This window comes from Dendrobates tinctorius, unplaced genomic scaffold, assembly GCF_039654945.1.
Source record: "Dendrobates tinctorius isolate UK_male_01 unplaced genomic scaffold, ASM3965494v1 ptg000062l, whole genome shotgun sequence".
Classification (NCBI taxonomy): Eukaryota; Metazoa; Chordata; class Amphibia; order Anura; family Dendrobatidae; genus Dendrobates; species Dendrobates tinctorius.
In genome coordinates this window covers 14,162,410-14,186,925 of record NW_027361730.1, presented here as the reverse complement: position 1 = coordinate 14,186,925, position 24,516 = coordinate 14,162,410, and the positions used below count along the sequence as shown (strand labels likewise).

The window sequence follows — 24,516 nt, the reverse complement described above, 5'->3', positions numbered from 1 at the left end:
AAAATTCCTTTCGGGAAAAAAAAAAGTGTGGGATCTCGCTCTCGGTGCTGTCAGAAAGATTCTGGGACTTCACAGCCAATGAACTCCGTTCAACCCAGTGAAGTCAGCGCGAGCACTGTTAGAACTTTTCCCACGGCGCTTGTGCTGATGTAGGTGAGTTGAACAAAGTTCATTGGCTGTGAACTGCCAGGATCTTTCTGATGGCACCATGAGCGTGAAAACTTTCTCACGCACATGATAACGTCGGTGTGGTGAAAGGAGTTCACCATGAGGCGCTGAGCAAGCGCGCACAGCTCAGAGTCTCTGCTGGAGAGCAGGCTGTATAGTCGCATCATACAACAATGCAACATGCCATGTAGATGTAGCAGGGCTAGACGCATTGCAGGACTTATTTCTGGGTGTGTGGTTTTTTTTAATTTTTTTTTATACAATGTCACTATGGGGTTAGTAATGGAGGCGTCTTATAGACTCCTCTCCATTACTATCATCTGGGCTTGATGTCACCTGAAAATACAAAGGTGACATCAACCCACCCCCCAACTATCACCCCACTTGCCATCCCACCAGGGCAAGTGGGAAGAGCGAGACTAAGTGCCAGAATTGGTGCATCTTAGAGATGCGCCTTATCAAAACTTTCTAAAATCATTTTTCATATCTTATACCATTAAAAAAAATTTTTGTTTTCATATTTTCAACTTTTAAACACTAAGTGGAATAACTGCTGAAATTTACTATAAAAACCTAGTGTACAGCTGCAGTAAATGTAAGCAGAATCTGCTCACATGTGTCTGATGTCACTCCTCCCCGACCCTTCTAGGACTTTGCAAAAGAATAAGGGAGGATAAAGTTTAGGATCACCGTGCAGAGCTATTTTGTTTCTGACTGCGATGTGATACCAAGATATGGACATTGTCACCAAGGAAGGCTGGCAGCGCCTATTATGTTAGATGGTGCTGCGCTGCTCTTTACAGAGATCTGAGTGGAGCAGTCATATCACTGCAGCTGCAGCACTCAGAACACAGTAATTACACACCTGCTGACTCGATCATATGTGATAGGATTAGATACACAGCTCATCGGACTGTATCACACATGATCAAAGTACTGTACATACGTGCCTCTGCACACTGAATTACACATAGGATCAGATACACAGCTCTGCAGTCTATATCCCACATGATCATATTAGATACATGGTTCTTTGCACTTCATCACACATAATAGGATTAGATACCTCGCTCAGTGGACTGGAGCAAACTTGACAGGTTTAGATACCGGCTCAGCAGTATGTGTCACGCAAGATAGAATTAGATACACATGTAAGAACTCTGTGTCACACATGTTCGGATTAGATACATTGATAAGGAGGATTTGCGGATAATTTGCGCTGCTGGTATCCCATATGATAAATCCAATTCCAGGCCAAAAGTATATGCGCTTTTTCTTTATTCAGTCAATACGTTTTGAAGTACTACAGGCTTCTTCTTCATCAGGACAAGAAAAACATGCTTTTCTTGTCCTGATGAAGTCTATAGTACTTCAAAACATGGTAACTGAAGATAAAGAAAAACTGCATATACTTTCTGTCTGGACTTCTATCTATTATACAAGATACCAGCAGCACAGATTATCTGCAAATCCTTCTTATCTGTGTTTTCCCATTCTGATGACCCATTGGAACAGCTAAAGCTGGATTTATAAGTGATGGAAATGTTGTGTATACACAACTAACCCAGGTTAGCATAACCTTGTTTAAAACCCTGTTGGGCTGTCTTTTTCGTCCCAGTTTTTTCAGGATTAGATACATGACTCTGCACACTGTCTCATAGATGATCATATTAGATACTCCGCTCTGCAGAGATTTACTGTGATCTGAGTGGAGCAGCTGCAATAACATAACTGCTATGCTCAGATCGCTGTAATTACCGGTGAGCATGGGTCCGGGCACCCAGGGCTACAGTGGTGATTTTATCCAGTGACATGTACTCACCGCTACAGTGATGTGAGTAGAACAGTTGTGTTATTGCAGCTGCTTCACTGAAATCATAGTACTAAACTGTGAACAAAGGTTTTGGCACCAGGACTACAGAGGTAACTTCAACTGGTGGTGAGTATATGTCACTTGACAAAATCACCTCCACAACACTGGTGCCCAGACCTGTTCTCACTGGAAATTCCTCTGTTCTTAGCAGAGAAGCCACAATAACACAATAGCTCCTATTATATCACATCAATTACAGGTGATAAATGGATTGTACACAGCATATAGCTGGATGCACAATACTACCAATTACTCAATCCTGTAACTGGAGAAAGCCTTGACTTCCCCATGGAATATGAGGGATCTACTCTATACAAAGGAAGAAAATCTTCCTCATTTGATTAAATATTCAGATCTTTTTAGGGACACCTTAGTCACATGGAAAGAGGATTGGAAGGTTTGTAGACTCCTTTTATTAAAAGTATACTTTTGTGGGCCCACCCAAAGAATCCTGCAGAGTAGGTAGGGGGATGGCCCATGGTATGGGGGCAATGGGACGTCCTGACAGCAAAGGGATCTGCTAAATATGGAGGAGAAGATGTGGATCTCACCATAGGAGTTGCATTCAAAAGTAGGTTCTCACTCCAAAATAGTCCTTTTCTCTACAGCCAATGAGTTCTGGGTACTAGATCTGAGTGTGGAGTCACAGACACAAGCTTAAATGATGTGGTCAGTCAGTCATCACACAGAGTATCCCTATCTTCCTTATATAATGTGTTGCGAAACCACTTTCTTAAACTGGGTCCAAAAAGGTTATGTAGAACTTGGGCAAGTTGGTAGTAATGATAAGAGAGTGCTGTCCTTGTGCGGCAGGGCTCAGGGGGGCCATGTCCCTGTACGGCAGGGCTCAGGGGGCGCCGTGTCCCTGTGCGGCAGGGCTCGGGGCGCCGTGTCCCTGTGCGGCAGGGCTCAGGGGGCGCCGTGTCCCTGTGCGGCAGGGCTCAGGGGGCGCCGTGTCCCTGTGCGGCAGGGCTCGGGGCGCCGTGTCCCTGTGCGGCAGGGCTCAGGGGGCGCCGTGTCCCTGTGCGGCAGGGCTCAGGGGGCGCCGTGCCAGACCTCAGAGTCCAAGATTGACTGCTCCCTTTGCTAAGTGCTGGTTGTGTCTGCTTTGATTCAGAGATGGAACCACACAAAAGTGCTTTACCTTTTTGTGCTGGCTGACAGAGATAACTGCTTCACCTTTTGTGCAGGCTGACTGTTCGTGCACTGTTCACGCTGAGAAAGCTGGCACCTGCTCCTTGTGCTGGCGCCACCCCCTCTTTTTTTCCTCTCTCTGCATAGGTTCAGATTCGAACATCACATCAGCTCCATATGCCAGCTCTGCTAAGCACTGGCTGTGTTGATATAGACCACAACCAGTACTTAGTAGAGGGGATGATGCCAGCACAGGAAGTGGCTGCCATCTTAGATTTTGAGCTCCGCTCCACACTTCAACACTGCTCAGACCAGCTATCCACTTTCCTCGTATGGAGCAGTGTTGAAGTGTGTTCTATCCTCGCAGGCCGCATAGTATGACATGGTGGGCCGGATTAAGTTTGACACTTATAGCATAGGAAAAACATACAGATTGAGCTGGAGCTTGACTGACCTGTGTGAATAAGGGCAAAAAAAGGATTGGGTCCTGATCTCTAGACACCTCAGCCTTGGGAAGCTTTAGTAATGTGATGTCCTTCTCAAGGAGGGGAGGCCACAGTCTCATTTGCGCCAAATGCAAAAATCCAAGAAAAAACACACATTTAGCTGGAGTTTGTGTTGACCTTCACAGTCTAATCCAATTTGAGTGATATACAGGTGCTTCCCACAAAATTAGAATATAATCAAAAAGTTCATTTATTTCAGTTCTTCAATACAAAAAGTGAAACATATATTATATAGAGTCATTACAAACAGAGTGATCTATTTCAAGTGTTTATTTCTGCTAATGTTGATGATTATGGCTTACAGCCAATGAAAACCCAAAAGTCATTATCTCAGTAAATTAGAATACTGTATAACAACAGCTTGAAAAATGATTATAAAATCCGAAATGTTGGCCTACTGGAACTTATGTTCAGTAAATGCACTCAATACTTGGTCGGGGTTCTTTTTGCATCAATTACTTCATCAATGCAGCATGGCGATCAGCCTGTGACACTGCTGAGGTGTTATGGAAGCCCAGGTTGCTTTGATAGCAGCCTTCAGCTCATTTACATTGTTGGGTCTGGAGTGTCTCATCTTCTTCTTGACAATACCACATAGATTCTCGATGGGGTTAAGGTCAGGTGAGTTTGATGGCCAATTAAGCACAATGATACTGTTGTTTTTAAACCAGGTATTTGGTACTTTTGGCAGTGTGGACAGGTGCCAAGTCCTGCTGGAGAATGAAATTTCCATCTCCAAAAAGCTTGTCGGCAGAGGGAAGCATGAAGTGTTCTAAAATTTCCTGGTAGATGGATGCGCTGCCTTTGGTTTTGATAAAACACAGTGGACCTACACCAGCAGATAACATGGCACCCCAAACCATCACTGATTGCGGAAACTTCACACTAGACCTCAAGCAGCTTGAATTTTGTGTCTCTCCACTCTTCCTCCAGACCGTGGGACCTTGATTTCCAAATGAAATGCAAAATTTACTTTCATCTGAAAACAGCACCTTGAACCACTGAGCAATAGTCCAGTACTTTTTCTCCTTGGCCCAGGTAAGACACTTCTGGCGTTGTCTATTGGTCATGAGTGGCTTGACACAAGCAATGGGACACTTGTAATCAATGTCCTGGATACATCTGTGTGTGGTGGCTCTTGAAGCAGTGACTCCAATAGCAGTCCACTTGTGAATTTCCCCCAAATTTTTTAATGGCCTTTTCTTAAAAATCCTTTCAAGGCTGCAGTTACCATACTTTTTCCTTCCACTCATCTTTCCATTAATATGCTTGGATACAGCACTCTGTGAACAGCCAGCTTAGCCATGACCTTTTGTGGCTTACCCTCCTTGTGGAGTGTGTCAGTGACTGCCTTCTGGACATCTGTCATGTCAGCAGTCTTCCCCATGATTGTGGAGCCTACTGAAACAGACGAAGAGACCTTTTTAAATTCTTAGGAAGCCTTTGCAGGTGTTTTTTCAGTTATTCTAATTTACTGAGCTAATGACTTGGGTTGTTATTGGCTGCAAACCATAATCATCAACATTAACAGAAATAAACACTTGAAATCGATCACTCTGTTTGTAATGACGCTATTTAACATATGAGTTCCACTTTTTGTATTGAAGAGCTGAAATAAATTACGGTAACTTTTTAATGGTATTCTAATTTTGTGAGAAGCACCCATGTATAAATTATAGCCTTTATTTATCAAACATAGTGTTTAAACTGCTATAATTTTTAATTTAAGGGGTCACAGACCACATATGCAGCTGTGGTGCTGGACAGGTAACCCAACACCAATGTAGAAAATATTATCTTTAAAAAATGTCTGTCTTTCCATCCAGCAGATGTGTCAGATGTGTCCTATTGTAGCCAAACCCAGTAGCAGCATAAGTAACTGGGAGAACCTTTATCTGTCTGTCCACTATAAAGGTGTACAGGTTCCCCTTTGTGCTTCCAATACAGCTCTAACAAATTGATGCATAGACTTCATGAGTTCCCTAAATGTGTCCCATGGTGTCTGTGATAATAGCTGTAGCAACGGAGTCCTGTAAGCTATGAGACCTCCGTGGATCAGACTTATTTTTCCAATATCTCCCACAGATGCTGAAGTGAATTTTGATATGTGGAATTTGAAGGTTTTGTTAACACCTTGAACTCCTGTTCTTCAAACCATGTTCCCCTGACTTACTGTCCTGTTCGTCAAACCATTACTGAACAATTTTTGCATGGTTGAAAAACGCGTTATTTTGCTAAACTAGAACACTGCTAGTAGAGAACACGATTGCTGTGTAGGTTTGAGCTTGGTCTGCTACTGTGTTAGGCATTTGCGTGTGTAACAGTAATATCTGTGAAAAACTCCAGCATCTAAGAATTCACAGCAGAACGAACATTGCCCACTACGCCTTCACAAAGGGCATCCTGGTGCTAGCTCATCTCCAGATAAGCAATGCACTCACACCCTTCTACGTGAAATAAAAATCATTTCATACATTGCACAATTTTACACTGCTCGATCATAGCCAGCATTAATTTTTTCAGCATCATATTCTACTACAGCACTTGATAAGACGGGCTAACCTTTGATCTCCATGCACTTTAGTGAACCCTGGAAAACCTTGAGTCTGTTGACAGTCCCCCAAGTGTTCATCCTTTGACTATTTTTTGGTAGTTCTGCCCGCTATATATCAGGAACACACTACAAGACTGCCGGTTTGTAGAGGCTCTAATTTATCCTAGTCTTTTGGCCACTGCAATTTAGATCCCTTGTCAAAGCTGCTTAGATCTTCACCTGTTTTCCTGCTTCAACAAAGCAACTTAAGGAAATTTGATTGTTTACTTGATGCTAAATTTATTCCAGTCCTTGACAAGTGTCATTGACACAAGGTAATTAATGATATTTTTGCAATCTTTCAGTAATTTTTAATGTTTTCACTGATTGCTATCCATTCATGAGACTGGTTTCCCTAGGTCTACATTACTAAATGTGTACTTGTTTTACAATTCTTTAAAGTGTTTGCACCCCGCTTCAGAGAAACCATTCGTACTCGGGTGGCAAAGCAATCTGAATAAATATATTCCATTTGTGTTTCCTCTATTTGCTGGCTTTTTTATATCTAATATATTGTTCTTTATGGTTCAACGAGAAGAGAATACACATTTGATTGACTCCCTTCAAAAAGAAAATTGAGTATAAACATCTGACCTTGATGGAAGTATATGCTGTCCTCGGTGAAATACGAGTGGCGGAAAATAAGATCACCACACAAACTACAATCATGTAAAAATTTAAAGTGAACCTGTCATCGGCAAAATACGCTATTTTTCTACAGGTATAGTTGCAATCTGCAGGTAAATGGAATCTAAATCATGCCTGGCAGACTTAGGCTGTGTGCACACGCTGCGGATTAGGTGCGGATTCATCCGCGCAGATTTTGTAAAATCCGCAGGTGAAACCGCAGGTCAAAATACCTGCGGATTGCTCTGCGGTTTTGCCCTGCGGTTTTTCATCTCCTCAATGGAGGAGATGGCAAACCGCAGCAGAATCAATTCTTTCTGCGGATTGAAAACCGCAGATAATCCGCGCGGAACATTCCGCACCGTCTGCATTGCGGACCGCAGCAAAATCCGCAGCGTGTGCACACAGCCTTACAGGAGCAGCAACCAGAGAGAGAAAAGGAAGGTACCGTATATACTTGAGTATAAGTCGACCCGAGTATAAGCCATGCTTCCACAGAATTTTTTAAATAAATAAAACTCATGAAATAGGCCTGGACAGAAATGATTGCGCCCTTAACTTTATATTTTGTTGCACAACCTTTTGAGGCAATCACTGCAATCAAACGATTCCTGTAAATGTCAATGAGACTTCTGCACCTCTCAACAGGTATTTTGGCCCACTCCTCAAGAGCAAACTGCTCCAATTGTCTCATGTTTGAACATTGCCCTTTCCAGATGGCATGTTTCAGCTCTTTCTAAAGATGATTTAGGTCAGGGCTCCTAGAAGGCCACCTCAGAATAGTCCAATCTTTTCCTCTTAGCTATTCTTGGGTGTTTTAGACCAAGCTTTCTGACACTGGGCAGCACATTTTTCTCTAGAATCCCTTAGTCTTGAGATTTCTTTGTACCCTGCACAGATTCTAGATATCGTGTGCCAGAATGCAGCAAAGCAGCCCCAGAATATATCAGAGCCTCCTCCATGTTTCACAGTAGGGACAGTGTTCTTGATATGCTTCATTTTTCTGGCTGTGAACATAGATCTGATGTGCCTTGCCAAAAAGTTAAATTTTTGTCTCATCTGTCTATAGGACATTCTCCCAGAAGCTTTGTGGTTTGTCAACATGTAGTTTGGCAAATTCCAGTCTGGCTTTTTTTTATCATTTTTTTTCAACAATGGTGTCCTCCTTTGTCATCACCCATGAAGTCCACTTTGGCTCGTACATCAACGTATGGTGCAATCTGACACTGTGATGTTCCTTGATGTTCCCGTCGTTTAATGACAGAAAAACCCACAATGGTCACAGAAATAACTTGAATCTGACAAAAGTAATAAATTCAAAATCTATGAAAATTACAAATAAAAGTCAGACATTGTTTTTCAACCATGCTTCCACAGAATTTAATAAAAAAAAAAAAATCTCATGAAATAGGCCTGGACAGAAATGATGGTACCCCTGAAAATGATGTAACAAAAGGCCCCCTGAGGAAGCCCACGCGAAACGCGCGTTGGGGCTGCGACACCTGACGGCACGGTGGACTTATTGTGGTATGACCCCCTTATTCCTTGTCTTTTTTAACTTGGTTTATATCTATTGACTGTTTGACCGTTTATTGGCACCTACTAGTAGGATAAGCGTGCAGGACATTTTACATAAGAAAGTGCACTGGTTACCATATGCAATAGGTACATCCCTGTATATATAACGGTTTTTATGGCTAGGATATAAAAATTGGGTGTTTTTCTACCAGGTCCTAACACATAATTCCGTTGCCTCAGATTGTACTGTCTGTATGCCTTATACACTTGCTATCTTTGTCTATGTGATGAATTTTTTTACTCTAAAATATTGAATTAATAATAAAAATATTTATTTTGACATTATTTTATTGAGGTATTATTGTTCCTACTGTTCAGAGAGGCGTCATCTTTACCTTCACTGTGAATTTCCCATTTCAGAAGGGCATTTAAGAAGGGCCCACAAGTTATCGATAAAGTTTAGATCAGGTGAGGAGGGAGCCACGTTATTATTCTTTCATCGTCAAGGCCTATAATGGCTAGCCAATCGCGGACTACATTGATTCATGCAATGGACCATTGTCCTGTATACAAATCATGGTTTTCTTGAAATATGCAGACTTTTTATTGCGCCAGTGCTTGAAGAAAACATCTTAGGTTAGTTTCACACTTGCTTTTGGAGGTGCAGCGCAGTGGCGTATCCAGGGGGGGCAGCCGGGGCAGTTGCCCCGGGCGCAGCCAGCAGAGGGGCGCAGTCGGGCCGCCTAATGCAGCGGTCCGCAGTGTCTCCCCCCGGCGGCTGCGCTCTGCCGCCCACCATCCTGTGAGCCGGCTGTTCTCTGTGACGGCTGTCAAGCTGACAGCCAGCGCAGAGAAGGAGGCCGCGCCGGCTCCCAGGCAGCAATTGTACTGGCGTCTATACAGACGCCTGTACAATTAGCTCTGACCGCCGGGTCAGAGCGACGTCAGCAGCGTGATCATGTCATGTGATCACGCTGCTGACGTCACTCCCCGGCGCCCAGAGCAAACGCTGGTGGTAAGTGTGCTCCTCTGTGGAGCTGAAGAACCACCGAAGATGGGAGATGGGGGGGTGTTAATGAGTGGGGGGGTTATTGAGTGGGGATGGGGGTTAATGAGTCGGGGGGTTAAAGTGTGGGGGTTAATGAGTGGGGGGTTAATGAGTGGGGATGGGGGTTAATGAGTGGGGGGTTAATGAGTGGAGATGGGGTTTAATGTGGGGATGGGGGTTAAAGTGAGGGGGTTAATGTGGGGATGGGGGTTAATGAGTGGGGGGTTATTGAGTGGAGATGGGGGTTAATGTGGGGATGGGGGTTAAAGTGAGGGGGTTAATGTGGGGATGGGGGTTAATGAGTGGGGGGGTTAATGAGTGAAGATGGGGGTTAATGAGTGGGGGGTTAATGAGTGGAGATGGGGGTTAATGTAGAGATGGGGGTTAAAGTGTGGGGGTTAATGTGGGGATGGGGTTAATGAGTGGGGGGTTAATGTGTGGGGGTTAAAGTATGGGGGTTAATGAGTGGGGCGTTAATGAGTGTGGGGGTTAATGAGTGGCTATGGGGGTTAATGTGGGGATGGTAGTTAATAAGTGGGGGGGGTTAATGTGTAGGGGGTTAATGTATGGGGTTTAATGAGTGGAGATGGGGTTAATTAGTGGGGGTGGGGGTACATAATGTGTGGGGGGATTTGGGAGTGGGGATGGGGGATACTTAATGTGTGGGGGGATTTGGGAGTAGGGACAAGGGATTATTGAGTGGGGATGGGGATACTTAATGTGTGGGGGGATTTGGAGTGGGGATGGGGGGTACTTAATGTGTGTGGTGGATTTGGAGTGGGGATGGTATTTAACGTGTGTGGGGAGATTTGAGGACACAAAATGAAGAGTATGTATGAGGGCATATATGAGGAAGCAGTATGGGGGATGGGTGCAGACAGTAAGGGGTGCGAACGGATGAATTTATGTGGGCACAGTATGGGGAGTGAGGGTGATGGGATGTGTGCAGACACAGTATGAGGAGTCGGGGGTATGTGTGAGCAGACAGTATAGAGAGTGAGGGGGTATGTGAGGAGACAGTATGGTGAACAGGAGGATGATAGAGGAGACAGTATGAGGAGGGAGGGGAATAGTGTGAGGCGACAGTATATTGCAGACATTTTTATTTAGGAGCATTATAATGACACTTCTATCTTTAAGGGCATCGTGTGAAGATTTGCTGCAGAAGACCGGAGAAGATGGAAGTCTGCTGAGACGAGATGTGGATGAGAAAACTTATCATGGGGTCTGGACAAGAAGAAGAAAAGGAGAACGACTGCAGAGACGACGTCATCTATAAGGTACCTGGATGTAAATGTTATTTGTGATACTGACTAATTCTCATGTTTTTATTTGTTAGGAACATTAAAGGGGATGTCCAGGTTTGTGCTGAGTCTACAGTCATTCTATGTGACTGCAGACGTCTGAATTCTCACAGTGCTCACTGAACGCTGTTAGGATTCTCTCGTGCCGGTAATTTACATACATGCGGTCACATGCTGACTAGATATGTGTGGCCTCACTCAATGAAAATGAACAGAGCGAGGCCGGGCACGTCTAGTTGGAATGTGGCCAGAAGTATATAAATCACATACTTGTGCTGACATGACTGTACATCGGCCAGGGAGAATCCTAAAAGTGTGCAGTGCATTCATTGTGAGAATTCAGAAGCTCCAATGTCAGGACTCAGCTCTGCAGGTTCCAGTGTCATCACATGGACACTTCACTCATATGCGATTTTCATAGATGTGGTCTTGTGACAACGAGCTTCTCTTCCTGCTTTCAGTTTTTTACTGAACATTGAGAGCATTAGGGAGAGCAGCTCGTGGGTACATGGCTAAGTGTGTAAGTCACATATGTCCTTTTTTTTTGGGGGGGGCGCCGAACCAAATTCTTGCCCCGGGTGCCAGAAAGCCTAGATACGCCTCTGGTGCAGCGGACACTCGCTGTGAAACTCCGCCCCCTGCCGTGCCTCCTCCGGTCAGCTCCGCCTATGGGCGCATGCCGCTGCATGCGGCCTGCGTACCCTATCTTTAGCATTGGGTGCGGAGGCCGTTCGCAGGTATGCTTTTGCCGCCGCATGCGTCCTTTTGACGGTGCGGCGACCTGCGCCAAATGCAACATGTATGCATCCCTTTGTAAGACTTGTAACAAATTTTGACTTTTTAGAGTCAGTCAAATCTCTATTTTGGCTTATTTTGCCTGAGAAAAAGCAAGCTGCCTAATAATTCTGCACACCTTGATAAAGGGTGTTGTATTGTTAGGCTGCACCCTCCCTCATTACACTAATATACATGACGTGATCTGCGTCATCCGATAAGCTATCACATTTATACAGCTTGGAAACTGTGTCTAAAAATCATGATATGGTCAAGGTACTCACTTGGCTAAAAATTCTACACACATTGTATACAGATACTGGATGGTTTCTGGTTCATACAGCTTATCATGAATACCATTATTCAGGTACGGACTGGGACTGAAATTCAGCCCTGGCATTTGCCATCATACAGGCCCATGTTGTCACCATCTCCATGCACCAGATGGGATATCTTACTAATAATACCCTGGATGGAGGAGTCAAGATTTACTACAAGCTCAATATTTCTAACTAGCTGAAGAGCCCGGCGTTGCCTGGGCATAGTATCAAACTGTGGTTAGTTATAACAAATTATAATGATTATTTTGCACATAAAAACCGTGCATCTAATCCTATCCTGTGTGATACTGACTGTTGAGCCATGTATCTAATCCTATACTGTGTGATACTGTCTGCTGAGCCGTGTATCTAATACTATTCTGTGTGATACTGACTGTTGAGCCATGTATCTAATCCTATTCTGTGTGATACTGTGCTGAGCCGTGTATCTAATACTATTCTGTGTGATACTGTGTGCTTAGCTGTGTATCTAATCCTATCCTGTGTGATACTGTCTGTTGAGCCGTGTATCTAATCCTATCCTGTGTGATACTGACTGCTGAGCTGTGTATCTAATCCTATCCTGTGTAATACTGACTGCTGAGCTGCGTATCTAATCCTATCCTGTGTGATACTGTCTGCTGAGACGTGTATCTAATCCTATCCTGTGTGATACTGACTGCTGAGCTGTGTATCTAATCCTATTCTGTTTGATACTGCCTGCTGAGCTGCGTATCTAATCCTATCCTGTGTGATACAGTCTGTTGAGCCGTATATCTATTCTTATCCTGTGTGATACTGACTGCTGAGCTGTGTGTCTAATCCGATCCTGTGTGATACTGACTGCTGAGCCGTGTATCTAATCCTATCCTGTGTGATACTGGGCTCCCCCTGCAGTCTGTGTCAGAGGGTGGTCTGTGTAGGCACGGTAATAAATTGTGTTATTTCCAGCTTTACAGAAGGACGATAACACCATAGAAATGATAAGAATAATAGGCCTCAGTTACCACAACTGTCTACAAAGAAAACTGTTGCTGATAGCAACCAATCACAGCTCATTTTTCATCTTTTAAACAGCTCTGGGACAGCGTGGCGAGTTTTGAGTGGCGACTTTTGTGTTTCGACTTTTATGTGGCGAGGTTGGTGTATGTGTGGTGAAATGTGTGCTGAGGGTGGTATATGTGTTGAAGCACATGGTGGTGTGTGGCGCATTTTGTGTGTGTGTTCATATCCCCGTGTGTGGTGAGTATCCCATGTCAGGGCCCCACCTTAGCAACTGTACGGAATATACTCTTTGGTGCCATCGCTCTCTTTCTTTAAGTCCCCCTTGTTCACATCTGGCAGCTGTCAATTTGTCTCCAACACTTTTCCTTTCACTTTTTTCCCATTATGTAGATAGGGGCAAAATTGTTTGGTGAATTGAAACGCGCGGGGTTAAAATTTCGCCTCACAACATGGCCTATGATGCTCTCAGGGTCCAGACGTGTGACTGTGCAAAATTTTGTGGCTGTAGCTACGACGGTGCAGATGCCAATACATACTTACACTTTTTCCCCATTATGTAGATAGGGGCAAAAATTGTTTGGTGAATTGGAACGCGCGGGGTTAAAATTTCACGTCACAACATAGCCTATGACGCTCTTGGGGTCCAGACGTGTGACACTGCCAAATTTTGTGGCTGTAGCTGCGATGGTGCAGATGCCAATCCCGGACACACACACACATTGAGCTTTATATATTAGATGATACCGGTGGCCTGCTGGGGTAAGTGACGGAGTCAGTGACTTAGTGCTCCGTCACAACTGTCAACAGTATTGGTGTCTTTAGAACACCAATTCAGTTAACAACGTAGCAGACATGGCAGCCCACAATCAGACAGGCCATTCTGGCATTTGCCAGATGGCCAGTCCGGCCCTTCCATTATTAATGGCTGGGCCATACACTACAAGTCTTTTTTATCTCTAGTGTCACCCCTATTTCCTCATGGATTTTGAGCTCTTCTGAGCAAGGCCATCACTCCTCTTGTTTGTATTTCTGAATTATCTATTACTCAGAAATGCCTGATATTGTTTGTACATGAACCTTCTGAATTGTAAAGATCTGCAGACTATGCTGCCAGTACATAAATAGAAAATTATTATAAAATGATAATGTGTAAGTAATTGTGGTTCTTTAGTGCAGTACATAATTTAAAACTAGCATTCTTAGCTAGTTTTTTAATGAGTGTGTAATTGTCTCATTTGTTATGTATCACATGTACTTATGTTACTGGCATACGATGGTTGTAAGGACATTTGTGAAGATCAACAGAATTATTCAGTTTTTATTTAGCCCCTTCTCAGCACATGATGTAAACGTACGTCATATGTTGTGTTCCTGTCTTTCATGCGGGCTCGCATGCTGAGCCCGCATCTTTCTCCACACATGATGGCTTATTTAATCAGCCATCACATGCCTCTTAACATCTTCAGGTGGAGCATAGCTTTGCCCCCTATTGCCAACCTGTTAAATGCCGCTGTCAATCTCTGAAAGCGGCATTTAACACATGCCCACTCACCCATCAGTGCAAAAGACTTGATCGCGAGATGCCAATGGGTTGTCATGACGGCAGAGGGTCTGTTGATGGCCCTCGTGCCTGTCATTACAGTCCTCCTGTGAACGCCAGCCCGTGGAAATCGTGTTTTTTTTTTTTTGTTTTGTTTTTTTCTATACATGGCTTTACTAATTCACTGCTATGTATTGCACAAGCGATCGGATGATCGCAGCTTCATGTCCCCTAAGGGAACTATTAAATATAGTAAAACGTGAAGGGGAAAAAAGGTCAAAACACCCTCTTTTTGCCTCATTAATAATAAAACCATTAAAAAAAATACAGATGTGCATATTTGGTATTGCTGCATTTTTTAGAAGTCTGGTCTATCAAAATATAAACTAAATTAATCCAATCTGTAAATGGCGTAATGAAAAATCAAAATTCCAGATTTAATTTTTTTTTACCTTCACAACATTGCAATAAAATGCAATAAGCTGTAAAAGCATCATCAAAAATGGCACAAAAAATAAGCCCTCACAGAGCCCCATATCCCAAAAGATTAAATTGTTATGGGTCTAGAAAAATGGAGACACAAGGAACTTTTTTTTTTTTTTTTTTACAAATTTCCAAATTTTATTTCACCACTTAAATAAAAAAATGCTTGTTTGGTATCTCATACAGCTATATTGACAGAAAAATAAAAAGTTATGGCTTTTGAAAAAATGGGGAGAAAGAAAAAAAGGAAAATCGGCATGTCATGAAGGGGTTACAAATACCTTTTGATAATTGTTGCTTGATTTCAATTTATTTTTTTTCTAATTTTACAGACGTAAAATCTAATTGTGTTTCTCTTATGTCTTCAGAGTCCAAGAAACACTTTTTATTATTATCCTTCATCTATTGATCCTAGAAGAGGAATCCACGCCCTGAGGATGGGAAAATACAAGGCTCACTTCTATACACAAGGTATATATTTTTTTTTATCTGTATACTACCCAGTAGTTTTTCAGTTTCTGATCTGAGAATCTCAATTTTTACAGCTTTCTGCTTTTTAATTTCGTTAGTTTAGTGAGGTGTCGGAGGTGTCACATGTAGCGAGATCGCTAGCGAGATCGCTGTTGCTTACAAAATCGGTGACGCTTTAGTGATATCGCTGGTAATACCCGGCACTGCTGTCAGCACTTGAGAGTAGAGCGTGCGGCTCCATTTATTTCTATGCAGCCGCACGCTCCGTTCCTGAGTACCGGCGGCAGTGCCGGGTATTACCATGCGAGTCTCGGCCGTATTTCTCGCATGTGTGATCCCAGCCTTAAGCCCCCTTCACACATAGCGAGATCGCTAGTGATATCACTAAAGCGTCACCGATTTTGTGACGCAACAGCGATCTCGCTAGCGATCTCGCTACATGTGACACATCCGACCCGGCTCCCCCGCTGGCTATCGCTGATCGCGCGAGATTGGCCTCGTCCATTTCTCGTCGTCGGCTTCCTGCTGGCGCAGACGAGCGACTCAATAGACGCGGGAGGAAGTCGTCACCAGAGCTGCCATCTGACAGGTAAGTAACGACTGCCGACCGTTGTCGGGATCGCTGGTGCATCGCTAAATGTAACAGGACCTTAACTTCTCTAGCACCGTTACAGTATTTACAGGAGAGAGAAATTTAAGAAATTGGGAAAAGTAAATCTGGGGAAGTCACAATGTCCATGCATCGTTATACAGGGGCTGTCTGCAGAATGTATAATATGCATTAAATCTATAATAATAAATGCCCTAACCAGCTTCCGGTTGTAACAACTTGCGTCCAGTTGTAACCAGTGACGTCACCACACACACACGCACGTTAAACCTCAACACACCACACCGCCTCAACACACACTCCTCTCACCTTTCACCTCCACTCATGTCCACTCACTCTTTCACTCCACATACGTTCCTTTCTCTCACTCCGTTTCTCATACTCACACCGTCATCGTCGCTGCCCCGACATCTTCCTCCGCCGCCGCGATCCAGGATCCAGACGTTCTCCAGGCCGCCGACATGTTCTTGCGGGACGCCAGCTTGGATTTCGTGAAATCCCGCGATATTTAAAATGGCGTCGCCGCAACAACATGTCGCTGGCGTGGACGACATCGGGATCCAAAAAGATGGCGTCGGCGAAATCTCGCGAGATTACGCCGACGCCATTTTGGATCCCGATGTCGCCCATGCCAGCGACATGTTGTTGCGGCGATGCCATCTTGAATATCGCGGGACTTCACGAAATCCAAGATGGCGTCGCCGCAAGAACATGTCGGCGGCCTGGAGAACGTCTGGATCCAGGATCGCGGCGGCGGAGGAAGATGTCGGGGCAGCGACGATGACGGTGTGAGTATGAGAAACGGAGTGAGAGAAAGGAACGTATGTGGAGTGAAAGAGTGAGTGGACATGAGTGGAGGTGAAAGGTGAGAGGAGTGTGTGTTGAGGGTGTGGTGTGTTGAGGGTTAACATGGCAAGAGGTGTTAACGACGTCGGCGAAATCTCGCGAGATTTCGCCGACGCCATCTTGCATTCGTGAAATTGCGTCATTTACCTCACGCCGACTTGCTGTGCGGACGCTTGGCATTGCCTGTACCACCATAACTACTGCTGCCTTGGTCCTATGCCTGTTTACTGCCGGTGTCTAATTACTGGACCAATTTGCCTGTACTGCCATAACTATTGCTACCTTGCTACTCTGCCGGTGTCTAATTACAGGGCTAATTTGCCTCTACCGCCATAACTACTGCTGCCTTGCTCCTCTGCCGGTGTCTAATTACAGGGCCAATTTGCCTATACCGCCATAACTACTGCTGCCTTGCTCCTCTGCTGGTGTCTAATTACAGGGCTAATTTGCCTCTACCGCCATAACTACTGCTGCCTTGCTCCTCTGCCGGTGTCTAATTACAGGGCTAATTTGCCTCTACCGCCATAACTACTGCTGCCTTGCTCCTCTGCCGGTGTCTAATTACAGGGCCAATTTGCCTATACCGCCATAACTACTGCTGCCTTGCTCCTCTGCCGGTGTCTAATTACAGGGCTAATTTGCCTCTACCGCCATAACTACTGCTGCCTTGCTCCTCTGCCGGTGTCTAATTACAGGGCCAATTTGCCTCTACCGCCATAACTACTGCTGCCTTGCTCCTCTGCCGGTGTCTAATTACAGGGCCAATTTGCCTATACCGCCATAACTACTGCTGCCTTGCTCCTCTGCCGGTGTCTAATTACAGGGCTAATTTGCCTCTACCGCCATAACTACTGCTGCCTTGCTCCTCTGCCGGTGTCTAATTTACAGGGCCAATTTGCCTCTACCGCCATAACTACTGCTGCCTTGCTCCTCTGCCGGTGTCTAATTACAGGATCAATTTGCCTCTACCGCCATAACTACTGCTGCCTTGCTCCTCTGCCGGTGTCTAATTACAGGGCCAATTTGCCTCTACCACCATAACTACTGCTGCCTTGCTCCTCTGCTGGTGTCTAATTACAGGGCCAATTTGCCTCTACCGCCATAACTACTGCTGCCTTGCTCCTCTGCCGGTGTCTAACTACAGGGCCAATTTGCCTCTACCGCCATAACTACTGCTGCCTTGCTCCTCTGCCGGTGTCTAATTACAGGGCCAATTTGCCTCTACCGCCATAACTACTGCTGCCTTGCTCCTCTGCCGGTGTCTAACTACAGGGCCAATTTGCCACTACCACTTCATAACTACTGCTGGGCAATTACAGGGTCAATTAGTATCTGTTTACTCTACAATACTCCAGGACGCCTTCTTCACTGCCAGATAACTGCCAAATAGACTCCTTTAGCTGTGCCAACATGAGTCATAACAAAAAGTATGCCAATGCCAGTGAAAGGAAAGCAGCTTTAGCACTACGACAAAAACAACGCCGTGCTAATGAGACTCCTGAGGAAAAACACCATCGCCTTGAGAAGATTAAGGCTTATAAACGCCGTCGCCTCACACACGAATCCCCTAACTCTAAATCCATAAGATTGGCTGAAGAAGCCTCTGCACGCCGTCACCGCCGACAACAGACGGCCTCTTCCTCATCATTATTATTAGACTCACAACAGGATGCTTCCACATCAGCATGTGGAACAATTTACTGCTACACTTCATCCCATATGCCGTTCACTGACATAACTAATCAGCAATCTGTTTCTGCCCTATCAATACCACCATTCAATACCGATGCACAGTATGCCAATGCCAGTAAAAGGAAAGCAGCTTTAGCACTACGACAAAAACAACGCCGTGCTAATGAGACTCCTGAGGAAAAACAGCATCGACTTGACAAGATTAAGGCTTATAAACGCCGTCGTCTCACACACGAATCCCCTAACTCTAAATCTATTACATTGGCTGAAGAAGCCTCTACACGCCATCACCGCCAACAACAGACGCCTTCTTCCTCATCATCTATAATAATAAATGCCCTAAGCAGCTTCCGGTTGTAACAATTTCCGTCCAGTTGTAACCGGTGACGTCACCACACACACGCACATGTTAACCCTCAACACACTCCTCTCACCTTTCACCTCCACTCACGTCCACTCACTCTTTCACTCCACATACGTTCCTTTCTCTCACTCCATTTCTCATACTCACACCGTCATCGTCGCTGCCCCGACATCTTCCTCCGCCGCCGCGATCCTGGATCCAGACGTTCTCCAGGCCGCCGACATGTTCTTGCGGCGACGCCATCTTGGATTTCGTGAAATCCCGCGAGATTCAAGATGGTGTCGCCGCAAGATCATGTCGCTGGCGTGGACGACTCGGGATCCAAAAAGATGGCGTCGGCGAAATCTCGCGAGATTACGCCGACGCCATTTTGGATCCCGATGTCGTCCACGCCGGCGACATGTTCTTGCGGCGACGCCATTTTGGATCGGCGAAATCCCGCGATAGTTAAGATGGTGTCGCCGCAAGAACATGTCGCCGGCGAGAACGACGTCGGGATCCAAAATGGCGTCGGCGAAAACTCGCGAGATTTCGCCGACGCCATTTTGGATCCCGACGTCGTCCACGCCGGCGACATGTTCTTCTGGCGACGCTATCTTGACTATCGCGGGATTTCACGATACTCAAGATGGCGTCGCCGCAAGAACATGTCGCCGGCGTGGACAACGTCTGGATCCAGGATGGCGCCGGTGGAAGAAGATGTCGGGGATCGTGGAGCAGCGGCGATGACGGCGTGAGTATGAGAGATGGAGTGAGAGAAGGGGTCGTATGTGGAGTGAAAGAGTGAGTGGAGATGGTGAGAGGAGTGTGTGTTGAGGAGTGTGTGTGTTGAGGGTTAACATGGCAAGAGGTGTGATGCTATCGCATCCTCCCGATGCGATAGCATCGGGCCATAATCTAGTTTCTAATAAAATAGGATGCTTCATGTGTCATGGAACAAATATGTAGTCAACAAATGCAAATATTACAACACACAAAAAGTACATGAGAAAATGTTTTATTCTCAAGTGAACATGTCCTTTACATTATTCCATTTACAAGGCTGAGAATGCAAAGCTGGCAGAATACATGGAATTTTTACTGAAATGACACAGATGCTGGACAAAGAGGAGAGGGGCTAATGTGATGGCCTCCTGCATAACACAACATTTCCTCAGTCATTCATAAGAACTAGTAAAACTCACATAAGTTAGAATCTGTTTTTCTGCGAGGTATCTAATGTGCACCACAAATATGTCATGTAGCTTTTTGTGATCACTTGAAATTGACTTGAATAACCTATTTTTGTATTTTTGAACGCCATAAACGAGGTAAATTTGCAAGTAGGGTGGCTCAGTGGTTAGCACTGCAGCCTTGCAAAGCTGTGGTCCTGGGTTCAAATCCCACCAAGGACAAAATCTGTAAGGAGTTTGTATGTTCTCCCTGTGTTTGCATGGGTTTCCTCACCCATTTGAAAGACATACTGATAGGGAATTTAGATTGTGAGCCCCATTGGGGACAGAGCCAATAATGTCTGTAAAGCGCTGTGGAATTAATGGTGCTATATAAATGAGTAAAATAAATAGTCTCCTGGAGTTTTGTGTCCTCAGCTCCTATGCAGACCATAGGGTATCCATGGTTATAAACGGTAATTGCTGGGTGTAATCGTATTCTGATATTCTAAGCTCACCTCAAAGACTGCCAAGCGTGTAGCGATGTTTCGAAAGCAGATTTAAAAATAATGGTTCTCGGCAGCACATTGTCTGGTGTAAACAGAAGATGTGCTCCTGAATTCGCCAATCAGTTTACACAAGCCAACAGATGACCACCGACTTCTCTAAATGGGCCACTACTCTCGTCCCTATGTTTTATTCCTCAAATTTATCTTTTAAGACTTTTATATATATCCACAGGAGCATTTCACAGTGAGACAACTCCAGATCCAGACTGCCACGCCACGGCACTGCTCAAGGAACATAACCCACCTCTGCTGTTTGATCTGGAGACAGATCCTGCCGAGAACTACAACTTACTGGACCCAGATATCCCTGAAGAACTAAAACAAATTGTTCAGGAAATACAAAAGGAGCGGGAGAGATTTCTGAAAAGCATGACTTGTGCCAAAAGTGAGATTAACAAAGGCACAGACCCTTCGTTGAGGCCGTGCTGCAACCCGCAATGCAGTCCAAAGCCAAGCTGTTGCCGATGCTAATTCTGACGTGAACCTCAGCTTATTTTCTGAATGTGCTTCAGGTCGTGTGTCTGTTTAAAATCCATATTTCTTGAGAAGCCTGCATTTGTAAGAAGTGGATGGATAAGCATGCAAGTCATTGTTTTATTCTTTCTTGTGCTCTGTTCACACATCCAGTTTTGAGCAATCTGTTTTCCAAGGTGTGGTGTGGATGTAGAAAGAAGTCTTTCATTTTCACATTGCCTGCTTTATGGTCCACACATGGTTTTCAAAAACTATGTGGAAAAAAAAAACTGCATATGTGATTGGAGCCTAACAGCAAATTTGTGAATGCCGCCTTTATAATCAGGGAGCAGTGGCAGGTTGCCGTGCCAACCATTCATTGCAGTGTAGTGATTGCAGATGAATGACCATGTCTGAAGAGGAGATGGGACCTTCTTGTTGCATTAAGAATAGACCCTCATCACTATGACTACTAATATTTCTAGGTTTTTTGAACGTCATTAACTTTAAAGTTTATCTGAAAAGATTTCAAAATGCAAACTGCATGTATTATTGAATAGATCTATCAGAACTGATGAGGCTGGATTACTTCCTTTTGAAATTCCATCTTAAAATGGCTAAATAAACTAGCTAAAGTGGGAGCGAGCTCATGGGTCTGTATGTACTCAATACGGCCTGACTGACAGCTGCAGCTTGTACTGAATAGTGTGAGATTTTATCAGCAGCAGGGGGAGGAGGGACACTGAGGAGCTGTCAATCAGATATTGTAGGCAGAAATTGAGTAAAAAGTTTCAAAAAGGATTATAGAGCCATTCTGACATAAATTATCAAAGTAAGTTTGCAAACCTTATGTACCTTAATCTACGCAGTTTGCATTGTAAAATCTGCTGACACTGTAAATGACCGGAATATACTGTAGTGGAATAAGTATCTCCTCTAAACAATGCGAATGAAGTTTTTCTGTTAACATGTTTATTAATTTATATCTCAGTAGATATTGCTGCACATAGGAGCTAAAAGCCATTGTGCTCATTAACACATGGTCAAGATCATCTTACATTTGTGACATTGAAAGAGTTAATAAAACCCCATATAAAATATTGTAAGGTTGCTCTTTTTTTTCCTCTCCATACTTACAAACTGGGTTAAAGCCGCGGTCACGCTTCTGTGTTTGATTTAAATGTTTTATCCATTTTCATAAGCCAAAATAAGTAACGTATTCTAAATACAGATCAGTACAATGGGAAGATTTTTAATAACAATCTTAATTGTAACCTGTCAACTTGGAAATGCTGTGCAATCTGCAAGCATCATATTATAGATCAGGTGGAGCTGAGAAGATTGCAAAAAGATTTATTGCAGAGTCACGTTCACACATCTGAGTCTTATAGTCCATGCACGGACTGCGATCTCCAGTCTGGCTGCGGTCTCCTGACCTGAGCGGCTTGTTACACTCCTGTGAGGCTTTGAGCTTGGGTCAGGAAATCGGTGACTGGTCTGGTCCTCATGATCCATACCTGTACTTGGACGGCAAATGTCAGGGTGGCTGATAACAAGGGTGTGGTTTTTTGCACAGATTTGCCATGAAAATCGCGTGTTTTTTGTGTGCTAAATTCTGCATACAAAAAGTCTTCTATGCATAAGGTCTCAGTTTTTCCCAGCAAGGCTTTCAAACTCTTTCAAGTGACATGCCTGCTTGAAAACTGGTAGGGCAACATGGATTAGCTCAACTGAATACAAATCTCAGATAGAAACCTTTTGGTTCTGCCTTCTATTTATGCCTCAGAATCCTGGGCAAATATAAATTGGATTTTTTTTCTTTTACCCATAACACCAACATGAGTGGTTTACTCACCTAGGACATGAAACCTATAGGTGTAAAAAGGAAATCCTCACCTTCTGTTTCAGTGGTCTCTACTACGTAGGACACCTGTAGTGCCCAAGTGCTGCCTTGGTCAAGCTGGAGAAGGTAGTTTTCTTTTGTCTTCAGTAGCATTTTACCACTGAGACTGCCCCAACAACTTTTTTCAATAATATCTGATCGAGTACTATCTTCCCATTGCTTGCTGAGATCTGGTGTACTGCTCCTGCCCAAGTCCTACATCCGCCAGCTGCTCCTTCCTTGATGGTCAAGCAGCTTGTCTGAACTGTAGATCGCTCCTTCAGGAGTTCTGATGAGGGGTTCCTGCCTATACTGGAGATGTCGGCATCATATTATTGATGTTGGCGTCTTGTGTACCAGCGTCCAGTTCACTTCCAATAGTGACGAGTCACTTGTGTGTGATTGAGCTCTGAGACTGGAAGTGGGGAAAAATATCTTTTTCCTCTTATTTCCCCACAATTTTTGTAAGGCTGCTATTTGATCTCTTCCCTTTACTTTTTTGCCTTTGTCAACTTAATTGACTTTCAGTTTCTGGCTTATCCTTTGGACAAAAGGTTCTTCAAGCGTTATCCTATCCTAATTCTGTATCTTTGTAATTCTCTGTAAAAAAAACCCACCATGAATGTGTTTTTTGGTCATAGATTTTTGACATGCGTTACTTGTTTCATTTGTGAATATCGAAAGTGTGAAACCAGCCTATCATGCACCGTGATGTGTGAGTCGGCCATTGGTTTGCTGACTCCAATTCAACAGCCTCATTGGTATGTGTAAGAATTTCGAGTTTGGGTCAGAAGACCCGGGGCCAGTCCAAACATTGCCTCCCATACTCAGACCATTAGTTTTTCTTTTTATAGAGATGTATATGAAAAAAATACTAAATTAGAGCCTGCTTAAGAGGATATTGCAAAATACCACAGCATATTTCCGAAAATACTGTTTCTGAAGGCACTATAAGGGGCCATCCTTTTTCCTCAAAAGGTCCCAAAAGGGTCAAATAATTCCATCATCGTGTCACACTGTAGAACTGGGGATAAACTAAGCCATTGCATTGCTAGGTCACTATACTGCCACTTTCATCATTCTAAACTGAGGTCTCATTACGGTCATTCTCCTTAGCATCTGGGAAGACACAAATTGGCAATGAAGTTCCATTTGTTTGTACATAAAATCTCAATTTTGCTATGGCATTTTATGGATTATGCCACTGGCTTTCCTCGCCCTAACAGTAAGTATGCATATATGCAACCAAAGACAATTAAACGTGATTTCTGATATTACTTTTACATCTTATATGTTAGTATAAGCTGTTGACAAATTAATAGAAACGCCCTATTTCAAATCATATACCTCATTGTATACTGTAAAAGTGATGGACCTACATGACTATAAGCTAATTTTACTCAACTTTAGCGTCAATGCTATCTATGTAGTGTATATATGATGTCTGGTAAAAACCGTCAATAGATCTTGGTATAATAATAAGTTCCACAATTGGATGTGTTAAATAAAATGTTCCTGTGCTGAGATAATCTTATACATGTGCCCCTGCTGTGTACTGTGTAAAGGCTGTGTCTGACGGTGCACG

The 24,516-nt window shown here is 44.0% G+C and overlaps 1 protein-coding gene across 1 annotated transcript in view; it reads left to right on the top strand.

The window, feature by feature from the left end:
• ARSA (arylsulfatase A) overlaps window positions 1-22,149 on the top strand; it is a 61,466-nt gene extending 39,317 nt beyond the window's left edge. Inside the window, exons 8-9 of the mRNA XM_073579305.1 lie at window positions 15,262-15,364; window positions 20,769-22,149. Of these exons, the coding sequence (XP_073435406.1) occupies window positions 15,262-15,364; window positions 20,769-21,067 (402 nt within the window). The 3' untranslated portion in view covers window positions 21,068-22,149. The remainder of the gene's footprint in view (window positions 1-15,261; window positions 15,365-20,768) is intronic.
• Window positions 22,150-24,516: the final 2,367 nt, after the last annotated feature.